We start from the raw sequence: 25714 nt of genomic DNA, 5'->3' as shown, positions 1-25714 counted from the left end.
ATTTAATTCTTTGTTAAGGTCTGATTTCGACATTGGGACATTAAATGCTCGATGTACTAAGCTATTATAAGTGGCCCGTTTATGGCTTAGGGGGTGAATAGAGTCTTCTTGTATTGTAGTGGCAGTATGTGTAGGTTTTCTGTAGACATTATATTTGAAGGAAAATAGAAGTCTGGTTATAGTGAGATCAAGAAAATTAATAGTATTATTGGCTTCGGATTCCAGTGTAAATTTTATGTCTGTATCAATAGTGTTAAGGTGCGTTAAAGTGGTAGCTGCGTCTGTAGTGCGTTGGTCCATAATAATAAATACATCATCGATATACCTGGACCAAAGATGTATATTGCTAAATGTTGTGTTATTGTCAATTTTTGTATGTTCTAAAAAATCTAAGTATATTTCTGCTAAAATGCCGGAGGCTGGGGATCCCATGGCTAGGCCGTCTTGCTTGTATATTATTTTATCGAAGGTAAAGTAGTTGTTATTGATTAAAAGTTTCAAGTTGACTAAGTTGACTATGGTTATGCAAATTTTGAGGGATAATTTTAAGAAGTTTTTCTGGTTTAATACTAGTGTACATATTTGTGATATCAAACGAATGTAAAGAATGGTATGGTTGAAGTGTGAAGTCATCCAGTTGTTTGATAAGTTGTAGTGTATTCTTGATAGATTTTCTAGACTTAAAGGTATAGTGTCTTTTAAGAAATTGTTGGGTGAATTGTGCTACTTTGTACAATGGGCTCGGTCTGTAGTTTACTATAGGACGTATCGGGACATTAGGTTTATGTATTTTAGGTTGTGCTTTAACGGTGGGAAGTCCTGGGTTCATTTTAATTAATTTGCTTTTTTTCACTGTCGGTTAAAAGAAATGATGTATTTTTAAGCGTCTGTTTTAATTGCCGTTGAATGGTTTGTGTAGGATCTTTGTTAATTATTGTAAAAGTACTGTCTGTAAAAAACATTTTGGTTTTGGATACATATTCTGTTTGATTCATAATAACAGTGGTGTTGCCTTTATCTGCTTTCGTGACGATAGTATGAGTATCTTTAATTTTATTTTTAAGTTGAATGATTTTATTTCTATCTTCGAGTTGAGATTTGGTCATGCTTTGGGTAGGTGATGTAAAGGTTTTCTTAAGCTGTTTGTTGGCTTCGTGTCTGAGTTCATCTTGTATATCATGAGGCATCTTCTTTATCGCTGTTTCCGTTTCTACTATTAGTGTTTTCGCAACATTTAATGGGTTATAATTAGGCCAGTTGTGTTTAGGGCCTTTTGACAAAATAGTGATCTCTTCATCATCGAATGTTGTATTAGATAAGTTGATGAAAGGAGAGTGAAAGTCAGTTATAGGGTGACTGGCAGTGTTTGGGTTGATCAGGTTATTAGATGGTTTGTTGGTTATGGAAGATCTGTTGAGGAGGGTTTGAAATTTGTTATCTAATGTGGACTGTTTTTGGACAAGCAAAGTGGATAGTTTACTGTAAATTTTCTCTTGAAAAATGTTCCATTGTGAGTCTGATAACAACATGGCAACTTCGAGGTGGGTTTCATACAATCGGTTGTTTAAGAGTGATTTTTTCTTATGTAGAAATTTCAATTCATTTTTGAGCCATAATTTGTTAGTCTTACGGTTAACTTTATATTGATGTGGTAAAATATGTTTCTTATTATTATTTTTTAGAAAGTTTGGAGTCAGATCGTAAGCGATACATTTCTTTAGGAAGTTTATGTCTTTGATTAATTTTCCTATTTTGATTCTTAAGTTCATATAATAATGAGCTTTAGTTTTTGCCTGGTTGGCTACATTATTTAAAGTTAAGAACTTCATATTTAGGTTCCGTATTGAAGCAGAATTCACATCAAAGAAAAGTACAATAAGTTCCACCTTTTCAATACATTATATTATGTGACAGTTTTACGTTACAGTTAAACCTTCACATTTTTTTACACTCGGGACCGGTTTCGACAGTGTCCCTGTCATCATCAGCCAAGAACAATTAATCGAGGACAATAAACCTTACAATATTTCAGGTATGATATAACAGTGAATATAAAATTATACATTATCTATCTACAAAAAGGTGTGAATATGTCCAGGTAAAAAATCACGATTAAGAAAAATCATGTCCTGTAGGGTGTACATTTATAAAAATTTTCTAATTAAAATGACGTGTTAAAAATCTGCTGTTATATTATAGCTATAGCAGAGTATGTTTATAGATGTAAATCTATGAAGTTTTGGCACTCAAGACATATAGCTATGTTTGACAAGTTAAAGGTGTTCAAACATTTAGTTAAATGGTGTTCCACTTAAAATATGTGATGCAGTTCAGCTGAAGTTGTAGTAAATATGTTTGTAGGCTTAATTTTTTAACACTCGAGACATATAGCCATGTGTGACAAGTTAAAAGTTGATAAAACATTTAGTTAATGGTGTTCCACTTAAAATATATGGTAAAGTTCAGCTGAGGCTACAACTTGGACTTGAGGAGCAGATGATTGTAAAATATCAATATAAGTAGAAATGAACAATTTAAATGGGTCACTGCTTGTTGATGTAGATGATCAGCAAGTCCTATTAAACAATTATACATGTCACTGACTTTATGTCTATCTTGAAACTTTTAATCAATAACAACTACTTTACCTTCGATAAAATAATATACAAGCAAGACGGCCTAGCCATGGGATCCCCAGCCTCCGGCATTTTAGCAGAAATATACTTAGATTTTTTAGAACATACAAAAATTGACAATAACACAACATTTAGCAATATACATCTTTGGTCCAGGTATATCGATGATGTATTTATTATTATGGACCAACGCACTACAGACGCAGCTACCACTTTAACGCACCTTAACACTATTGATACAGACATAAAATTTACACTGGAATCCGAAGCCAATAATACTATTAATTTTCTTGATCTCACTATAACCAGACTTCTATTTTCCTTCAAATATAATGTCTACAGAAAACCTACACATACTGCCACTACAATACAAGAAGACTCTATTCACCCCCTAAGCCATAAACGGGCCACTTATAATAGCTTAGTACATCGAGCATTTAATGTCCCAATGTCGAAATCAGACCTTAACAAAGAATTAAATACCATACGCAATATCGCAGCTCATAATGGATACAACAAGAATTTTATAGAAAATATAATCAGCAAATTCAGACATCGCCCAAAATCGAACCTAATTAAAGAAGCTACTAAATCGAAATCTTTTTCAACCTTTACCTACAACCGTAATATTTACAAAATTACAAATATATTTAAGAAACAGAAAACTAACATCTCCTTCAAAACTAATAACAGAAATCTAGATATCCTATACAATTCTAACTCAATCAATACCTCTAACCCTTCTGACAAATCAGGCGTCTACAGATTCCACTGTAACGACTGTCTCAGCACCTACCTTGGACAGACCGGTAGATCGTTCAAAATTAGATATACTGAACACGTAAATGCGATAAAATACAGAAAATTTTCCGCAATAGGCCAACATATACATGATTATAAACATAAATTTTATGGTATGAATAACGACATAGACATCATTGAAATAATAAATAAAGGCCCCATACTCGATTTCACCGAACAATTCTACATCTCACTCGATCAATACCAAAACCCAAATTTTAACCTTAACGATCTCTCCGAAAAACCTACAATACTTTTTGACACTTTTATCAAAATAATGAACACTCTTAAAATACCAAAAAACCGATCCATCTTCAAAACAATACACAACACGCTTACATATTTCCCCTACCATCGCACGCGCCCACCTGATCACAGTCCCGCCTCTACCGCGTTGCCTCCTTCCCCTAACTCAGTAACTCCGCCCCTCCCTGCTCCCTTCTAGGCTTCGTCTCTCTTCAGCCTGTCAGTTCCACTACGTTCCGTCTACCATCAACTTGGCACCTGAGGTGAGTTTCTCATTCACCAATACTTCGCGAAATTTAACTCTTTTTCGTTTCTTAAATACGGTAACTTTATATCGCGTTTTAATTCTTATAGGTTCCGACTTGGATCAGGATCCCTTCTAATCAATTTATGTAATCACAACCTACAATATAAGATCTACAAGCACCATTTCAGCCAGGACTTTTGTTACTTCTCAGCAAGATGATATACAACCACATGTCGACATGTATAATTGTTTAATAGGACTTGCTGATCATCTACATCAACAAGCAGTGACCCATTTAAATTGTTCATTTCTACTTATATTGATATTTTACAATCATCTGCTCCTCAAGTCCAAGTTGTAGCCTCAGCTGAACTTTACCATATATTTTAAGTGGAACACCATTAACTAAATGTTTTATCAACTTTTAACTTGTCACACATGGCTATATGTCTCGAGTGTTAAAAAATTAAGCCTACAAACATATTTACTACAACTTCAGCTGAACTGCATCACATATTTTAAGTGGAACACCATTTAACTAAATGTTTGAACACCTTTAACTTGTCAAACATAGCTATATGTCTTGAGTGCCAAAACTTCATAGATTTACATCTATAAACATACTCTGCTATAGCTATAATATAACAGCAGATTTTTAACACGTCATTTTAATTAGAAAATTTTTATAAATGTACACCCTACAGGACATGATTTTTCTTAATCGTGATTTTTTACCTGGACATATTCACACCTTTTTGTAGATAGATAATGTATAATTTTATATTCACTGTTATATCATACCTGAAATATTGTAAGGTTTATTGTCCTCGATTAATTGTTCTTGGCTGATGATGACAGGGACACTGTCGAAACCGGTCCCGAGTGTAAAAAAATGTGAAGGTTTAACTGTAACGTAAAACTGTCACATAATATAATGTATTGAAAAGGTGGAACTTATTGTACTTTTCTTTGATGTGAATTCTGCTTCAATACGGAACCTAAATATGAAGTTCTTAACTTTAAATTCATTCAACTTGGCAATCATGAAGCGCACTGTAGACCCACCGAAGTGAGTGTAAGTGCGGAAAGCTACCCCTCCACGTTCTGGAACGCGTTCTATTGTGACGTGGATAAATTTCTAGTTGAAATTACTCTGTACCATACTATTGTTTTAAAATGTAAAGGCACTTTCGAATTAAAAGTCTGAATTTCGGTAATGGGGCCGACATTGTGCTTCGAATTACGAATTTTCCGTGTTTCGAATTAAACCATTTAAATAACATGCAAAACTGTATCTCATGTTTCCGGGAACGAGAGCTTCTTCGAATTATGTGGGATTTTGAATTAACCGATTTCGAATTATCGAGGTTCTACTGTAAGTTCTCCAGGTGCTTTAAACCCACAATTTTCCTGCCTCTGTATGTAGAGTAACTTGCAAACTTATAAATAATTGCTACCCCTCCCTATCTGTCCCTTGCTCTTGATATTGACTTTCAACTACTGGTCCTTCCATCGCCAGTAGTGTTCTGAGTACAGATTTCTGGATCGTAAGGTTGCGCCACCAATAAACACACACAGATCAGATTGAAAATTCCAAGCTCCCACACTGTTATAAGGCAAAGGGTCTAACCATTCACTATTTGTCATTTGGTCACAGATTGCAGAGGTGCCAACTGTTACGGATTGTCCGTAATGATTACGGTCAAAGGGAGAATTATTATGGAAAAGCAACATCACGATAAAAAAAAATTCTACGAAAAAAGGAAAGAAGTAAAAAATGTTCAATCCCTTGGAACATTACTGGTCAACCCTCCTCATTTCAATATTTGTAAGTTGGCAACTAAACATATTTGGGCGTCGCTTCCTTTTGTTTCCCACGAACGTTGTGAAATCATGGCCAGCTACATAGAAAGATGCATCAAGTCTGCCGTGAAGTAGGCTCTACTCCTTGCTGTGCTGTTCTCCAGAGCGTGCGTTTGGCTCTTGCTTTGTTGTGTGCGTAGACGTGAGTTGTATATTTAGCTCGTTTCAGTTCTTATTATCCTAGTCGTTGATTCGAAAAGAAGTAATTGGTTTTGCAAAATGAAGCGGAGCAGTTGTCAAATTTCATCTTCTAAGAAGCCAGCAGTGTTACAGAAATACAGAGACTGTTACACAAATGAATGGCCATCCTACTTGCTTTAGATTTTGTCGTGCCAGGATCATGCAAATGAATAGACAGTCGTTCCAATAAGATGGGGCGACTTGCCACACCGCTCGACAGACTATGGCTATGCTGCAAGAAACCTTTTCAGGGTGAGTAATTTCCCGCGGGGCTGAGTTCCCCTACCCATCACATTCCTCCGATCTCACACCACCTGATGCTTATGTGTGGGGAATGTTAAAGGAGCAAATTTTCAGTTGTCCAGATCCACCCAATACTGTGCCTGCATTACGTCAGAAGATCGTCCTGTTCTTTGGGACTCTGCAGCAACCTATGTTCCAGAATATGTTGGAAAATAGAGCGTCACTACGTCATTACTGCGCTGATTCCAGTCTATTACAGACGTATTTTATGAGTGTTTCGGGTATGGGAAATGCTTTTCTGTGATCTCAAAATTGTTTGTTAGCTCACAGTGGGCAAGCATTCAAGTAATACCGGTACTGCATCATAAAAACTTGCTGTGATCAGTTACGCCAAAATATGTGGGAATAGGGCAGCGGCCCGCAAGAATTCAGTGTCCGAAGGGAAGTGCATTTCAAGCGACCTAGAAGTCTTGCAAAGCATTTCACGGACCAAAAAAGCAGCAAGTTTCCGAAAGTAGAGGAAGATCTGCTTAAATAGGCTTTCGTTATGCTAAGTTGGATATGCCGTTTCTCACGAAATGCTGTATTTTGACCAGTTGACGTACTTTGACGGATCTCTCTGTCCTGGCTCTCGACTGCACTCCGGTACAAAGACAGATCTCTCCGTCTGAATGTAGTGCTTATTTCTGGACCCGCTCCAAGCCGGTTTAGTTTGTGAAAGGGTTGCATATTAGTAAGGTAACTTCTTGACAGATGGAAACAGTGTTTTATTCCATTGATGTATTCGATAAACACTTCTGCGCAGTTATTCCATGGAAAGAATAATAACCTGTATCTTAGCAACTTTATCGTAAACGAAATCATGGCTGCCTCCAAGTTGAGTGACGAAGCGATTGTAGGGGAATTTTTAGAAGTGAGTGGCATTGATATAGAAATAAGCGACGAAGAATTTAGTGGAAGTGATAGTAGTTTGTGCGACAGTGACGTGAGTGGTAGGAGTGAACAAAGAACTGTTTTGCCGTCAAATGTTTCGCTGAATTTTAGCCCTACATTTGATGCCACACCAATGGCTTCTAATCACATTTCACACGATAGGGAAAGGAATTGGGAGCACGTAAGTAATACTCAAGAGTATCATTCATGCATCGCAACTGGTAGTGGTCAAAGGCACCTAGGACAATGCCTGAACGAACTGTAAGTTGTGAACGAATTTCAAAGAGCAGAATTTAGGGGACATCTAACCAAAGAGACAAATGCTTATGCAAGTAAATTTCTTGTATCAGCTGCCGAGGATATAAATAGGGTAGTGTCACGTGAAAAGGAACACTGGTTTCTTGTATCTGTGGATGAAATGAGGGCCAGATTACCTTGAAGTGGTAAAGTATGATGGCAAGAAGAAGTTCGCTATCTTGTTGTTGACTACAACTGTGGAATGGGTAGTCTTTATTCCCATGACCGAGACTCGCATCATTCCCCTTAGACGCACAAGCCTCTTGTTATTTTTTTTTTATAGAGCTAGGAATAACTCAACTGCATGAATCACTCATTTGACTCGAAGGAGAACGAGTGCAATTATGCCTTGCAAATTTGGTGGTATTTGAGCTTCTTAAGAGGCACTGTCATATTTAGCATTGTACTAATTCTGTTTTCTGCCCTTGTCATCAGTAAAACAAAATTGTACCCATACTTCACTTCAACAGCTGAAATCGGTACCAGTAATAGGTTATGTCGTCATTATAGGGAAAATACAACGAACCTCTCATGGCCACGGGTTTCTGTACCCCTGTTTCTTTCTTCAGAGTGATTCTCTTATTCACCACGATGGTGTACCACACAGCTTTATCTATTGGTTTGAGTTCCAACTACATACACTAGCGTCAGAAAATTTAGACCTACGAAAATCATTTTCTTCATTGTGTGATGATAAGTGGTACTTTAGTTCTCTTATTTATGAATGCTTTCGGCACTTTCATAAAGCTATGTCAGTGCATATTCTGATATTTTACTTTATCTTTTCTAAGTTGACAGATGTATGGTCCCCAGATCTTACTGCCTGCTTCTACGTGGTAACTTCCCGCCCTTTCCCAGGTAATAAACATGCCTCTCTCACGTGATTACTTGTCCTTGTTTCCTTGCTGTCTTGAAAGTCGACAGCCTACAGAAGTTATCCTGAGCAGTTGTATGTTAATCTCTGTACCAGATTGTTTATTTTCTACATTGTTGTAATCTTGGCATAATTACAGTAACAAAACACATCAAACAATCGAATATGGGGAAGAAGGCTAATATAACCCAAGAAAACAGAGCCAAGGCTTGTTCTTGTAAAGAAATTGGGTGGTCGAACTGAAAAAGTGAAAATTTCAGAGTGCAGTGTTCACAGAGCAGTGAAACACAGAGAGGAAACGGGTAGTCATATGATCGACCACGCAGTGGACGTCCAAGGAAGACTTCTAAAATTGAAGGTAACCGTATTTTGATCCTCAGCAGGCGTGACAGGAGTGGATATTTGCTCAGATATAAATAAAACGAGAACAACCTGTGTCTGTGACAACAGTGAAAAATCGTCTGCTTGAGGCAGGATTGTTTGGTTACATAGTAGAATGGAAACCATTGTTGAAAACTGTACACAAGCAGAAAAGGCTACAATGGGCCAAAATGCATGCTAACTGGACCTCTGAACAATGGAAAAGGTGCTTTAGATGGATGAATCTAAATTTGAAAGATTCTGTTCCAGTCTTCGCCAATATGTTCGTCGCCGCTCCGGCAAAAGGGTTACGGAAACCCGCATAATTCCGTCTGTGAACCGTGGAGGAGGAAATGTGATGGTGTGGGGATGTTTTTGGAAATAATCAGATTGGTGCTTTGGTGAAAGTAGAGCTAATACTGGAAAAGGGACAATATCACCGTATCCTTTCATGTAATGCCGTGCCATCTGGAATGAAGTTGATTGGTAAAGGATTTGTTCTACAACAGGACAATGATCCTAAACACACCTCTCATTTGTGCAACCAGTATCTGGTAAAGAAACAAGCTGAAGGAAAATTGGAATTAATGGTCTGTCCTCCTCAATCACCCAATCTGTCACCTATTGAAATTTTGTGGGAGGAACTTGAACAGGAAAGTGAAAGAAAAGGCGCCAGGCAGTGTAGAAGGGTTGTGGCAATGTCTGTTAGAAACCTGGGGATGTATAAATACCAAGACTTTGGAAAAATTAACAGCTAGAATGCGACGCATCTGTAAAGTAGTGATCAAAGCAAAGGGTGGACACATTGATGAACAGGCAGTGTGATTGCTTAAGATGTGATTGTAATTCTAGCTCCCTGTGAATGATCAGTGTAAAGGAAAAATTAAATGAAATGTGTAATAAAACTAGTTAGTTCTAAAAACATAGTTATTTCCATGTTGGTTTTCAACAAATAGCCCCTATCTTTCATGGTAAGTTAAAATTCATGGGTGGGTCTAAACTCTCTGACCCTAGTATGTATACATCTTGACTTATCTATTTTATTATTGCCTCCTTCATCCTCTTTACATGTCCAAACCATTTTAGTTTACCCTTATAAATTCTCTCGTTTAGGTTTTCCATTCTGACCTTTCTCACATCTTTGTGTCTGAATCTGTCTTTACTATCATACTACTTATGTATTTCATTTCACTGGCTTGAATTCTACTCTCCCTACTTGTCCTTGTCCAGTTCTGACTCCATATGTCAGTATGGGTGCATAATGCATTTTGTACATATCTCTTTACACTTCCATGGTCCTTCCTTATTCCGCACAAGGTTTCTTACACACTGGTAGAATGCAATGCCCTGCTGCACCCTCTTGCTAATCTCCGTGCCCAGCTTTGTATTCTGCATTAATTCATCCTAGGTATTTGAAACTGTCATCACACTATTTTGTCCCCAATCTTCTGACACACATTTGTCTCTATATCCACTTAGAACAATCAGTACACCGATTGTAGTCCAGCAGCCTTTATCATTTCCACACTAATTTCATCGACATATATAGGATAATATTTTTGTATGGATGACATTTCAGTACGGATATAACTAATTCCAAGGTTGTGTGATGCCTCTAATACTTTAAACATTTAGCCTCCTTTTTTTTAAAAAAGCCCAGCACCATCTATTGGTCACTGATAGAACTTGTGATCCTGTATCATTCAAATGCTAGGTATATCTGTAGTCTTTCAATAAGCAGGTTTGTTCACTAGCCTTTCAGAATCTGTCTCCTTGGGGCTCAGTGTTGGGAAAAATCAAGATCAATTAATCTACAGATCAGGGTGAGTTCAATAGGAAAACAAAGGGTATGAAAAGAAAAAGTTAAGGAGAGATATCAGATCAGATAATTAACCTTTCCACTGCCGAGTTTTGATGGCCAGGCGGGTTGCTTTTTAAGGAAGTAGCACTTCTACATATACATATTTATGGATATTATTTATGGAATGCCTATCGTCCCCTTAGCCCCGCAGCCCAATATGGGGTCGGGGATAAAGTGAGATATTTTACACCATATTTTTACGGCTGGATGCCCTTCCTGATGTAAACCTCAGTTGAAAAGATAATGAATATGTAATGAATCTTGGTGAATGATACTGGGTAAGGAAGTGGAAAGAATCGACTGTGGTTTATGAATAGGAACTGTGCGGACATTTGCTTGGGAGTGCAGAAGGGAAACAAAAAAAACCTCAGAACAGCTGGCGGTGAGATTCAAACCCAGTCACCTGCCGAGTGCATAGCTTTCGCCGTAGCATGTTAATTCGCATGGTTACTCCGCTTGGTGACTATTACTGAAATATAATATAAAATTGTTGATCCAAGAACTGGTATTATCACAATCATTTATATTTGGTCAAAAAAGTAATTTATCTGAGAAAGGGGGTGAAAATCCGCATGAGATTCATCATTACTACTTTGTCTCGCAGTTTTCTTGTAGTTCATTATCGCCAATTGGATATTCTCCATATTCACTATCGAAATGTAGCTCTCCAGACTCGCTGTTTATGAGGAAACATTCAATTTCTTCATAAACACGCTATGCGTTAGCGGGAAAGATGTTCCACTCCAACAAAACTGAAATAACAGCAGATTGCTTTCAAAACACGCGATATGGAGTGGTATATCTGCCATACAGAACTTCTTTGAACATTTACGCAGAATCTCAGAGCATGACACTATATCGCATTCATATGCGAGACCGCTGAAGTACACAGTGCGTCAAAACATATATATACAGGTTTGGCGGACGAGGCACAGCGTTCAGTAACGTGTATATACAGATTTGGCAGCGAATGGGTTAAAATCTTAAAGCAAATGGATAAATTATGCATCTTAAACAGTAAAATACCTTTTGAATGACCTATACTCTGAAGAAACAAATTGTAAGACTGGCCTTATGCTGCATGAAAGATAGCGTTGGCAATTTGAATGCTGAATTTCTATTCTCAGTGAAGATAATGTGAAATGGTTGACTGCAGTATTCAATATCTACATCTTTGGCAACATTCCTCAGGAATGGCTTAAAACCAAATTTATTACACTACCTAAAAGATCTGGTACAAAATCATGTTTTAAATACAGGACGTTTAGCCTCCCGAGGCATATGTTCAAGATATTTTTCAAGATCATTAACCGAAGAATATACAAGGTCCGTGAAGAATAAGTTTCTTGTACACAGTTTAATTTCAGGAATGCACCTTTTCACATATGAAGCTTCGTTTTGAACATCCAGGTACTGTTTCATAGGTGTAGAGATGTAAATTGCAACATATTGCACTTGCTTCATTGATTATCTCAAGGCTTTCAACAGAGTTAAACATTAGAATATGGTTGAATTTTTTTTTAACATTGGCTTGGGTGATAAAGATCTAGGAATATTATAAACTTGTATTGGAACCAGACTGCTGTGAAGTTGGGCAGAGAGAACACTGAAAAAGTAGACATTTCACAGGGTGTAAACATGGCTGTATATTGTCCCTGGTGATTTTTAACACAAGAAAAAGCCATATGATCTAGATGTAAATCCTTACAAAACAAAACCAATCATAATTAGTAAAAACTGAATCTCTGTGTGTCATAAGACCAGAATCTCTTTCAACAAGTACAGAAGTACACATTTGGGCTCCACAATAAATGACCAGTGGGATCCTTCCTGTTGAAGTGAGATCTAAAATTGGAAAAGCCAGGGCAATTTTCATTAGGATGAATCTAATGTGATTGGTATTATTAAGTTTTTCCTCTATAGTCCTCTGTTAGTACCTGTTCTTCGTTATCCTTACTTTTCAGTCAACCTTGTCCGGGGAGTTTATGGATAATAAAGTAGATCATTCATGACCCATTTCAGACACATCTTTACTAGCTGTTACCCGCTGCCTTGCTTACGTGGATTTAGTAATTTGCTAAAAGTAACTGTTCCTTGGTACTGTACTAAGTCATTATCTGAAAATACCTTAAGTATAAAAACTCACGTAAAAAGTGAGTTTCATTTAACCCAGAACCAAATACCAATTTTCACATCTTCAAACTGTTAAGTTTTTCTCCCGCCCTTTCCTTCCCCTTAACGGCGGAATATCAAAAAATCCTTCCGTAGTAAGCACCTACACTGTAAAATAAATGTATCCTCTGAATTTCATTTCCTTATATCCAGTAGTTTTGGCTTGGCGATAATGAATCAGTCAGGACATGTTTATATATGTATGTATATACCAGAAAGATACTCGTACTTCGGTATGGCTTGAAAAGGAAGGTTATTATTCAAAATTTTACATTTTGTAGAGTCCACTATCAGCTGAGCCAGTAAAATACGCCTTCAGCTCGTACGTCAAACGGTTTTGGGGGAATGATTATTTATTTTCTGATTTAACACTCATTTGAACTCCATACGAAAGAATGTGAACGTTTTAAAACCTATCTTACTTAACATCTAGGGCGTAAAAGCTATCAACCTATGAAATTTTAATTTTATACGTCGAACAGTATTGGAGGAATGAATACCTTTTTAAGGGGTGAATTTTTAAAATTATTTAACAACATCTAGGATATAGCCCTTCATTTTAAAAGAGTTTGTGTCCGAAACGGTTTTTATAAGAAGGGATATTTTTTTGAGAGTCAACCCCCATCTAAACCACTTACGGGAGAAGTATTTTCAAGTATACGATATTTTACACCTAGGCTATAAAATGAGACCTTTCTCATAAAATTACAACTTTGTACGTCACACGGTTTTGGAGGGGTGCATAATTTAATTTGCGGGGCTAACCTCATTTAACACTTTATAGGATTTTAACTACGTACCGCTGTTTGGAATTTTTTCTTTGTGCGTTGAACCGTTTCGCAGGAAGGAATGGATATATTTGTTTTTGGATCTTAACCCCCACTTAACTCTCAGAGGGGTTAAATTTGTTCCAGACCTTCTGTTATTTAACACCTAGAATCATCATCATAATCCTAAACCATCTCCAGTTTCCCGGGTGTGGTATATGAGCCTCCTCCATCTGATCCTGTCCTTGTACCATTCTTCCTCCACCAACTTGTCCCAATCATGACCTCTCAGCAGTACATCGTTCTTAACTAAATCTATCCATTTCCTTTGTGGCCTTCCCACGGGTTGTCTTCCTTCTACTTTTCTGTCAAATTCCTTCCTTGCAGTTCTTTTTACTGGCATCCACTTCATGTGACCAAACCACTTTAGTCTTGATATCTGAATCTTATTGAGAGAATCATCTATTCCTACTTCTTCTCTAATTTTCTCATTCCTAATCTTGTCTTTCCTGGTTTTCTGGATCATAGTGCGTAGGAATTTCATTTCAGCTGCCTGAAGTTTGGATTTATCTCTATTGGTCAGTGTTGTGGTTTCGAGACTGTATGTATGAATTGGTGTGTAATAGGACTTGTACAATGTCATTTTTGTTTTCATGGGTATTTGCTCATCCCACAGCAGGTGTCTTACCTGGTGGTAAAATTGTGTTGCCTTATTGATTCGATTGTTCACCTCATGTTTTGCTAGGTTGTCATTTGATATAACGCTACCCAAGTATTCGAAAACTGGAACGCTGTCCAGTTGAGCTTCATTTAACATGACTATTGGTTCTGCTCCTTCCCCATACACTTTCATCGCCACCATCTTGGTCTTGCTGATGTTTAAACCATATTTCTTAAACTCCTCATTCCAGCTTTGCATTCTCTCCCCCCAATTCCTCTTCTGGGTCTCTCCAGATCGCAACATCATTTGCAAATGTGAAGGCTTTGATATCTCCATGTTCTTTCCTTTTAATAGATTTCATTACTACATCCATTACAATAATAAACAGAAGTGGTGACAATGAGCTGCCCTGTTGCACTCCTGTCTTTGTTTCAAACCAGTCCGACAAACCACATCCTACTTGAATAGAGCTTCTATTCCCACTATACAACATTTTCACTTTGTCTATGAGGCTGTCTCGTACATATGGGGAATGATATATATTTTACATTTTAGACGAAACAAAAGAAAGTTTGTTATTTCTGTTCTTTGATATTTGTAAATAAGTTGGACTTCAATAATCGCTGATGAAGGGAATGTAATATCTCCCCGAAACATGTTTGAATAAATGGTCTTCAATCATAAAAGTGTATTGAAGGGATGGTTTCAAGCATGTACTATTTTAAATAGTTTTTAATGGGTTTAGACAAGTACAGGAATAAATACAAATGCCTATTATGGTTAAGTTTATCAACAGCCAACACCTCCGTCGCCCTCAGCCCAGCCACCGAACCTCAACACGCTGACTTCACCACAGAGTCCAACACTATTGACCGATTGTCCCTGGCTAGCTTTTTTTATAGCTTGGGTGATGTGTACCATAATATTTGCAGCGTGGCTAGAGGCAGAACGTTGTCGTTGCGCCTCCCAGGAACACACAGGTAAGCCAGCCGACGAGAACAATACGCGGAAAGGCTGGCTGTGAGATCCCCGGTCGTCTGATTCACTAGCCCATTCCAGGAAGTACCTCAAGGGGCTCCTTCCCTCAAAGTAGTTGGCTCCTATAGAGAGTTGCATTGTTTACCGCCACCCAACACTCAATATTGACTTGTAAATAGTCCTTGGAACGAAACTATTGAGATTCTGCCTTATTCAATACTCATACCAAAATTCGTGGAATTGCTGTTTCGTACCATGAGCTAATAACTACCGAACTAACTCCCTGGTGCCAAAACATTCACAGGCTTGACCAAGCAAGTGATCGCTGAAACGAGATTTATGATATATTAGGTAAGCTTATCTATATTTGATCAAATAGTACTACCCCAAATGAGGTCGTATTTGTCATTACGAATTGCACACATGCACGCACCCCTATATGGTTTGGTTGTGAATCCATTGAAGTGCGATGCGGACCATGAAGCTAATTTTATGTAGCCCCTATATGGTGTCGCATGTATACAGTAGTAAATGTTCCTATGCTCGGTTATACTTTTCCTTCGAAGGGACGCATTATTTATGCCTTCGATTATGAGAGACTTGTTAGCTGGCTACACCAGAAGTGTTATTTTTAATGCCGTATTTGTGGGCTTTCCTTGGAAGATACTGCTTGCATGAATTTCCCTCGCGAGCGAACCATAGATTCATCTGGCCCTTATTACAGCCTGGGAGTCTTCACTTCCCGAAATCGGTTTTCTATAATGTTCACAAGAGGCTGTATTTTGTGCTCATTGTTGGCAAAATGCTAGAATCTCAAGAGTAACTGAAACCTGTTTCTGATATAGAAAACAGTCATCATTCCAGTAACATTCAAAGGATGGCAGTTGGACAAGACCCATCCACAAGCAAAAACCGAGGAATTGCCTCATTTCGTCCGATGTTGTGTCCACCCATTCATTAAGCCAGCTTGGTCTACGTAAATGGTTAGTCATTAAAACTTGTTGAGCAATGTAATGTTGACAACGCCCTGCCTTGATATATAACTTCAGTAGCAAATTAAAGTAAACTGACAGAGTTATAATAATAATAATAATAATAATAATAATAATTCGTTTAAAGTTCAAGAGAATGTATGCTCTGAACTTGACGGATTTGAGAGATTGGTATGAATGTAGGCTATTATCTGACATCTCCAGGCGTGAGCAAGAGGTGTCAGGTAATAGTTACTAAGCATTTAAATCCTGGTTTAAAGGTTAAAAATCCTATCAAGACCACCAGGTCAAATATAATCAAAATTGAAAATTGATCTTTATTAAACAGAAAACTTGATCGTTTAAAACCAACCTATTCTTTTGTGATTGTGAATATTTTTGGAATAATTTATACATCATCTGTCCAAAAAGTTTTGAGACTGGATTAATAAAAAAGATTAAATTTAAGGTGATGGTTTTAATGCTTCAGGTGATTTACATAGTTTCTCCCCACTATTGTACAGTGTGCATGATGTTCATACAATTACGTGAAACTGTCACAAAAGACCTTGTTTGGAATGTTTTTCAACTCTTGTCACAGTGGCTTGAATGCCAGTTATTTCGTCAAAGCAGTGGCCCTTCGTGTGGATTATTTTGAGGAACAAAGTAAAGTCACTCAGCGTCAAATCGGATGAATACAGTGCGTGGTTGAGAACAGTCACTTTTTTTTTCACTAGGAACTACACAGCTCTAGCCATGTGAGCGGGCACATTATCATGCAGAAAAATGAAATCCAATTCCTTGTAGATAATGCCGTGAGCTTCAGATAAACATGATGAGCATTGTCTTCACTTTTGATTTTGTTATTCACACTTTCTTTGGTCTTGGAGAACTGTCAGAGACCTATTCTACTAGGCGAGTTGGCCATGGATTAGGGGCGCGCGGCTGTGAGCTTGCATCCAGGAGTTAGTAGGTTTGAATCCCACGGTCGACAACCCTGAAGATGGTTTTCCTTGGTTTCCCGCTTCCACATCAAGTAAAATGCTGGGACTGTACCTAAATTAAGGTCATAGCTGCTTCCAACTCCTAGCCCTTTCCTATCCCCTCGTCCCCTTAAGACCTATCTGTGTTGGTGCGACGTAAAGCCACTTGCAAAAAAAAAAACCTTCTGAACTTTGTTGTTTTTTGGATTGGTTGATTCGTATCACCCACGATTATATTTTCAAGAAAAGAAGTGTCCGCGTTGTATTTTCTTGTTTTGGAGTCGAGGTGTGTGGGACGAAATTTGCACACACTTTTCTCTTCTCCGAAACATTCCATATAATTTCAACACTTGATTTAGAGGTGTTCAGCTCTTCAGCGATACCTCTGCACGATAGATGATGGTCGGTTTTCAAAAGATGTTTCCATCAGATGAACTTTGCACACCAGGAATAAAATCAGTCTCAGAACTTTTCGCACGGACAGTGTATTTACCTGTTATGCTTGTAACTGCCTTCAGAACCACTCTTAAGAATGGGTGGTTTCCAGTAAATTAAATTGGCTTCTTCCGGTCCATCTGGTCCTTAGAGTGTGGCATTACATATCTGAGCCTGAAGTATTCTCTTGCACTTTGTTTCACCAAATGCTCAACATCTTTCAGAAAAAATGCTGTATATCTCTACATTCTTTATATTTTCTTACATGTATGCCTCTGGCACTCTGCTGCCATTCCTGCCTTCCTCTCCCATGGAATTACTTGGTATCTTTGAAATGGTTTACAGATTGCAAAGTATATAAAAAAATTTGTATTTGTCTGTCTTTTCTGCCAGTAATTTGTTATGCTATTGACAAATCTAGATGTGTTATTCCATGGTTGTGATAGAACATCAAGAAAGAATGTCATCCATTTTGGAAAAATCATTTGCAACTTGAAGCAGGGGTCTGGAATGACGTTCAAGAATTGGTCTTCAGACGCCACTGGAATTTAATTACACACACTCACTGCTATGGTTAACCTGCTTCTATTCATACATTTATTCATCAGCTATATCCTGTTTCCGAGTAATCAGTTTCTCCTATTGGCACTCAATGCTATTTGTATTTATACTTCGATGACTGAAGAAGGCGATTGCAAACGGCAGATATGGGAGACGAGGCTGCATCTGACGGAGTATGCTTATCTGTCGTTTAGCCTCTTCAAGCCTTCTATGCTCTTTCTTGAACAGTTAAAGAGCAATAAGGGTGGTTCCTTGCCAGATTGACCAATCCTTGGCAAATGTGTCGGAGTTTTTGAAGGTTGATGTTTGTGGCCTTCGTGGTTTTGCTTAAGCTGGTCTTGATAACTCTTCAGAAGGAGTAACTTGAGAATGTTCACCCTACAGTAATTGTCGAGGAAGCATGGTGTCACTCATACGGCAGACATGCCCTGTCCATTGAAGTCCATGACCGATAAGAGAGGCTTCTACACTGTTCGTGCATGCTTTCTCAAGAACTGCAATACTGGAGACATGGATTTCCCATTCTATATTTGAGGCGTTCATGTGTAAATAATGTTAACTAACATATTCATACCTGCCAACTTTCCCGATTTAGGCAGGAGACTCCCGATTTTCAACAGTTTTTCCCGCCTCCCGATTATTCTGTTTTTCTCCCGATTTTAGCTCATTTTTTGGTGTAATTCAAACATATGTTTTCAGATCTCGACATTTCGACTTTGTACGCCAGTGGCCGGAAGTCCTTCGCTCATTGGCAGCTTTGAAATGAAATACGGGCTTTTATTAATACGAGAAATGCGCACGATTGTACAATTTTTATTGAAACCTGTATATCACGACGGTTATATCAGTTGTAAATCTTAGAGACAAGTTGCTAGATTTGTAGTCTATTTCAGTAGTTTATTGACAGAATTTCAAAGATAGTGACTAGTGACTTTTCTAGCGATTTTAAGAGCCCTTTGGAGACAATGCTGGCAAATTTTATTTTATTAGTTGATAAAAATAGCATTGCGCTTCATAATCGCGTGGGTGCATGATGCAATATATTAAATATATGCATTTGCTAAGTAATGGCATCTAAGCGCATGACTGGTTCACACATGTGGAGCACGAGTTCATACTATTTTCAGAAGGCTTATCAGAGACCGATCATCTCACTCGCCTACTTCCTGTGAGAGAATAGAGATAGGGAATTTTTAGCCTTGTAACCTCGTATAGCAACAATCGGATTTTGACACAATAAATGTTAGGCTATAATATATACCATAGTACTTGTGTATTGTGCAAGACATATAGAATAAGCAGTTTTAACCAATTGTATCTCCTGATTTTTCCAGATTTTCATATCAGAATCTCCTGGTTTTGGGTTTTGTTAAGTTGGCAGGTATGCATATTACGTTTTATTGGGAAATGCAATGAGAAGATTTATTAAAGTACTGATAGTTCCAGTTTGCCTTTTAATAAGTTTTTAATTCGTAATACTTGAATGGAATACGTTGCAAATGTTGGCGTAAAGAAATTATATCTAATATTCCTCCGTGCACTTCCGGAAACCTCTTGAGAATGTAGTTTTTTGACTGGAGGTAGATAACTTCATTTATCTTGCATATCAAACAGTTTGAGATTACATTATCAGTTTTGTTTTATTCTCTGTTTTCAAGGTCGTATAATAATCTAAAGCTTGCTCTTGTATTAGGGATTCCAAAGGTGTTTGCAGCTGACCGTTTGCTCTGTAATATAAGTTTGTCTGAGATTCAGATGGACCCCTATCAGCAGTAAACTTTTCACGTCACTATCACGTTATCATAGGATATAGATCATGATTTTGATCTGGATTGAAATGTGATCACATTGCCCATGACATGCAAGTTCTTTGCAGAGAAATGTTAATCGAGTTCCGTTCAGGACGCGTCACACTTTGGGGTCTTGAAGGATATGTTAAATTCTTTTGTGAAAATGCAGCTAAATTTATCACCTGAAACATACTCAAGGTTTCCCTTAATGTACTAATATGTATTGAAACATACTCCTGCTGTTTAGTGTGTTTTCATATATCATTTCTGCTGGTTCCTTAATGTACTAATATGTATTGAAACATACTTCTGCTGTTTAGTGTGTTTTCATATATCATTTCTGCTGGTTCTTTATCCTTGAGTAGTGGTTTTCATAGATGGGAAGTTGTTTTATGAACAGCCTGAGCTTATTCTTTATATTTTTTGGGTGGCTGTAATATTCTCCTCGCTGACCATTTAGAAGAGTTCCATTGCTTTTCTTTATACCTACTCAATAATTTCCATGCAACCTTTATGATCTTGAAGACTGTGAATGCTTAAAAATGCCACCTTGACACTGTAACATTTTCATCTTGTATCGCTCGAACCAAATATTTGAAAGAATAACCTTGTTTAGATGATTGTCTTATGTTTGATTTCTTCCATTTTAAGGTAACCAATTATATAAGCATTCTGCGAATTAAAATTTCTCATTTTCCAAAATTCTTTGAACACTCATTTTCCCTCCTCCCCCTGTATTGGCTGTGCCATTATTACTGACAGACAATGAGTTATCTCGGTCTGGCATTGGTATCTTTATTACTGTCGGGAACACTTCGCAGATGGTGAATAATTTCCATTTGATAGACAGGCCAGTAACAAGAACATTACTTTTATTCATATTAATTCTACATTTCATGTAAATAATGGTAACTGAAAAAGGCTTTATGTACATTGTACCAAGTTGTCTAAGAACGCGTATAATTATAATTTCACTCCATACTTTTAAAAAAACTGGATCAAAAATCTCGTTTAATGCGAAAGAATCTCAACAAATTTTCGTCTAACAAGCACTATTACTTACCTACGACCAAGTTCCCTTTGCGCACAACTGCATGTGTAATGCCAACCACTGTCTTCTAAATTAACCTTCTAAAAGGGAATTTTAGTTTTCACATGTGGGCAGAGATTGAGGGGCCAATCTCGGAACTGCTTGGGACGCTCCATGTGAAGTGTCACCCCCCTGAGTTGACTGTTTGATACCTCAGTGCTGAGATTTTTCATTCGTATGTAAAAAAAATTGTAGAAGCCTCAATTTTTAACTTATCAGTGGGGTGATTAGCTTAAAATTTTTATAAATGTTGGTTCTTTATAAATCTAAATGCAAATGGAAAATCCTACAGTTATGTTCACCATTATTTTGAGAGAAAACAAAATTACACTTTCGTGCCCATGCGTACATTTACTTTATACAAAGTAAAGAGCCCAAAATAATATTATTTCCTAAAATCTGTATGCAACTAATACATGTAACTTCTTAGAAGTACATAAGTTGATATTTTAAAATACTTTCTAGACCTGGAATGTGGTGATAGTTATTTGTTATTTGTGATGCACCACTATCTGCACCAACTCCACTGGCACAAAAGTTTTTAAAAAAGCATTAATATTCAGGTTGTCATCAAACACTACTTGGCCCACAGAGTCTGTCACAGTTGCTTGAAAGTCTGGTGGAGAAAAGTAATCCGTCGGCCACGATAATATTGATAAAATAGCTTTTGTACTCACCGCGTTTTTCTTTGTTTGTTTAGAAGGAGGCTCTGTTTCTCTCTCGCATACAATGGTTTTGGCATTCTCTGTATCAGACTCACTTTCAAAATCGCTTAACAATTCATGAAAATCATAATTTCCATCATCACTTTCCACTGTGATTAATAACTGAAAGATTCTTTGATCCGAAATAACATCGCTGCAAGAGCAGCTAGATTGTTGTTCTGTCGTGTTTGTTTACATCACAGATGAACTCCACAGACGTCTACAAAAAGCTCTGTTAGTTACTTCCCGAAGCTATAATCTGTAATCAATTAGTTCTACATAATGCCCAACAGATGGCAGAACATGTCAGAGATCAAATTGGCACTCGAGAGTGATACACAAGGAGTAATTTTAATACCACCTATACAGAATAATGACGAGAATAATGGTTTGTAACTCGAGTGAACCGGGAAATTAAGTTCTCGCGCACCATCTATAGACGGGTGTAGCAGTGCTGGACCGGCTGCGTCAGCCCGTCTGTAGGCGGGCGTAGCACTCATCGGGTTAAGAAGTAACTGCTTTGTTACTCAACACTTCCTATGTAATAACTGTAATGAGGACTGAGTTGAATCATTGTATAGATATAGCCCTGGAATGTATAATTACACATTTTACTCCTCGAATATGGGATGCCTAACAGGTCCACTTGAAATATGATTCATTCGTTGAATTCAATTACAACTCTTACTCCTTGAATGCAGGACGTCTGACAGGTCCACTCGAAATGCGAGATTCATTCATTGGACTCTGAAACCTTCTCCTTTTCTAATTCTGCTGTAACCATTACTTCTGTCCTGTGAAATGTATCATCTGTAGAAATGCCTGATGTCTGGGCTAACTTGGCTTCTTATTATTGCTAAGCAGATAGCCTCTAATTCAACTTCTTGCTGCCCTTTGCTTCCACTCCTTGGTAAAATTTTATCCACTGACATCTACAATTTTGCTAGCTGATTTTATTTTTTAAATCTTACACTGTGCAAAACAAATTTTACTGCTGTCGATGTAGGGTGAAATGCTTGGTAAAATGTGCTCATTAGGTTAAGTTTATTTCTGTGATACAGTTTAGTAATTTTTCTTATTGTCATGTGTTGTATATTTTAGGAAAAACCATCGGCTGCAAACAACGATAATGATGAAGCGCCTAAAGAAGTGGCGTCGACAGAGCCTGCGGAAGAAAAGCCAGCAGAGGTAACAGGAAACACTACCAGTCAGACAAATGCAGTTGAGCCAGAAACCAAGATTGATGTGTTGGCGAGTGGAGATGCGAAACCGCCCGTCCTGGAGAACAGCAAGGCCCCCACGGAAGAGGAGAAGGCGACGGCAGAGTAATGTGGACCCAACGCCTTCGTGTACCTGATTTTTTATATGATGTGAGTCAATAGTCTTGTCAGGTCTTCACAGTCTGGGATTTTTAAATACTAATATGCTGTACAGTTAAAGCGTGTGGCAGCGTTGTAGTTAATGTGGTGAGATATACTTTTTTTAATTTCCTGGATCCCATACATTATTAGTACAGTACTTGCTTCAATGAAATTGATGCAGAATTTATTTACGTGGTGACTACCTTGAATTGACCACAAGGAGAATTAGGTCCAGGAGATCTGGAATTACTGTGTCATGTCTGATGGCACATAAATACCTGTTAGTGAAGTTACTATAGAGTGAAATGTCATCTTTACTTATTGTATATAAAGAGGCTGCCAACCGATACCAAAACCGAATGTTCTCGATAGTTTTTTTTTTAACTCTGTGGTTGTCTATTACATTCCGATTAAACTGTGTAGTATGAACTTATTGCTAGTATAAACATCAATATATATATTTTGTCTCCTGAAAATAAATTATATTAATTTTGTTCATTACAAAATTGTTTTATTCAGTAGGATGTTTCAACCCTGTTGGTTGCACATCTGCTTATAAAAGAACAAATGATATGTAGGTGTACTATAAACTTCTTTATATGAGACAGCTTGTTAGTTTGTTCTATTTCCCTCCATCTTGTAGGGGCCTGAAAATATTACCGTAACTGCAACATATATTATTACATTTTGAGCTTGAAAATACAATCTGATGAAATAACTGGTGTGTGAATTACCAGAAAGAAAATTTATACCATTAATTTCGTCTTCCCGGTGGCATGTTGAGTGGAAGGATTTTTTAAAAATTTCTGTGGCATGCTGTATGAGTAATGCATGATTTATTTCCAATTCTTTCAGATGAGTGAAAAAATGCAATCACATCATACCAGTACTCTCTAAAGAGTTGGGAATAATACAATTTATTCTGTTGCTGTGAGTTGATTTGAATTGTTTGGACTTATTAACCATATGTGTGATAAGTGTGATGTCTTTTTTAGGAAATATATTTTTAAGGTAAGAGTGAAGTGAAATCGAAAGGAAATCGTCTGTGTAAAAGGAAGAAAGTTTAGTTTGTTTTAAAACTGGCTGTTGGTTTGTTCATTTCCACATTTTCTCTGTCGTTTGTTGCTAATTTCCGTCTCTTCCGACCTTTCAGTCTAATTTGTAGTCGTGCCGTCGTAGGTATCAACTCTCACAGATATGGTAGTTTGTGAATAACACTCTTAAGTTGTACCCACCAGAGTTTTATCAAAGCTGTTTTCCATTTGGCTCAATTTCTCCCCAGTGCATTGAGCATTTTTAACTCTTGCTTCCCATCTCATTTAATTTTACTTACAGCTCTGGGTATAGTGTTATTGACATGTGGGTATATTCAGTTTTTCTTTGTCGCTCGTTCAGATATTCATTATTGCTTGCTGGAGGCCTCTGAGGTATGTTTGAATTAACAAGTCATTATGAAATGGGAGGTAGATGGAAACGGAATAATATTAAGCTATTAATAGTTACTTTTTCGTATTATATATTAATGGGAGATTCTGCTGGGGGAAGAGATAGGAGGTTCTTTCTGAAACAATTTACCATTTTCCATCTGTCTTCTAATCTTTCCACATGGATCATGTTTCTTATTTTCCTCGTATGAAAGTAGTAAGTTTATCTGCATAATGTGAAGTGTGCTATAAAGATTTATGATTGAACCTTGGTTATTGTGGCTTGCTTAATAATATATTTAGTTAATGTATTTTAATTTCAGGTTTAGCTGTATTGTTACGAATCAAACATCAAAGTGTAACAGTACTTTTCAGGTTCCTACACAATCATCACTGAAGCATTTTTAAAGAAACAAACTGTTTAGAATATATTAGCTCTTGTGATGTATTTTTGACATAGTTTAATATCGTTTGGCAACCTGTAATGTACTCTCATGTATTTTTATTTGTAGCCTCAAAAGTCCTTGTCTTGTAATGCAGTGTGTTCATGTTAGCATACCATGCTATACCAGAATCATAAATTTTACTGTATTTGGTTCGTTGTATTTGTTAAGAAGTTCACTAAAAGGTACCAATTGAATAACAATAAAATGGTTCTCAGATGTCACAGTTGAATATTGTATATCGTTTCATTCTCATTGGCTTCATGTAAGGAGATACAGAAACATCTATGGGGGAATATTGTGGAACATATTGATGTTCGGAAAATAGAATTTGTAAAATTAAAAACGAGAAATGATCTTATTGATGCTAGTTTTAATGGTCCAGGGTGAGAATATTTTACCTGCATTTTAACATTTTTATTTATTCAGGATTCCATTGTATTCATGTTAGTTGGGTATTAGTCCTTTATTTCCGAAACATACATATGCAGCCAAGGTCCTTTTGGGTTCATAATTACTGTATAATCCCAAGTACCACCAAATAGGACCCCACGCCCAGAATTTCTAACGGCAAGATTTGCAAAAGAAACTGCATGTTTACTGATCATTTTCATTATATTTTTGTAAACTGTCACAAACGTGTTTCGTCGCCGTAAGACCTATCTGTGTCGGTGCAATGTAAAGCCCCTAGCAAAAAAAATAAAAAGGTTAATTTCAAAATCTTTCCAAGTAAGGAAAACACGACATACAGTAGTAGTGTGCTGCAGTGAGTACCTATGGCATATAGCAAAAACCGTGTTTTAGCAAGTATTTTTAAAGCCCCTTGAAAATAT

General features: G+C 37.2%; 1 protein-coding gene across 1 annotated transcript in view; it reads left to right on the top strand.

Moving 5' to 3' along the window:
• Positions 1-25113, top strand: part of LOC136876474 (uncharacterized protein DDB_G0286299) — a 64475-nt gene extending 39362 nt beyond the window's left edge. Inside the window, exon 4 of the mRNA XM_067150465.2 lies at positions 22755-25113. Coding sequence (XP_067006566.1) covers positions 22755-22982 — 228 coding nt within the window. The 3' untranslated portion in view covers positions 22983-25113. The remainder of the gene's footprint in view (positions 1-22754) is intronic.
• The last annotated feature ends 601 nt before the right edge of the window (positions 25114-25714 follow it).

Source organism: Anabrus simplex, chromosome 6, assembly GCF_040414725.1.
Source record: "Anabrus simplex isolate iqAnaSimp1 chromosome 6, ASM4041472v1, whole genome shotgun sequence".
NCBI classification, from domain to species: Eukaryota; Metazoa; Arthropoda; class Insecta; order Orthoptera; family Tettigoniidae; genus Anabrus; species Anabrus simplex.
This window is presented reverse-complemented; position numbering and strand designations above follow the sequence as displayed.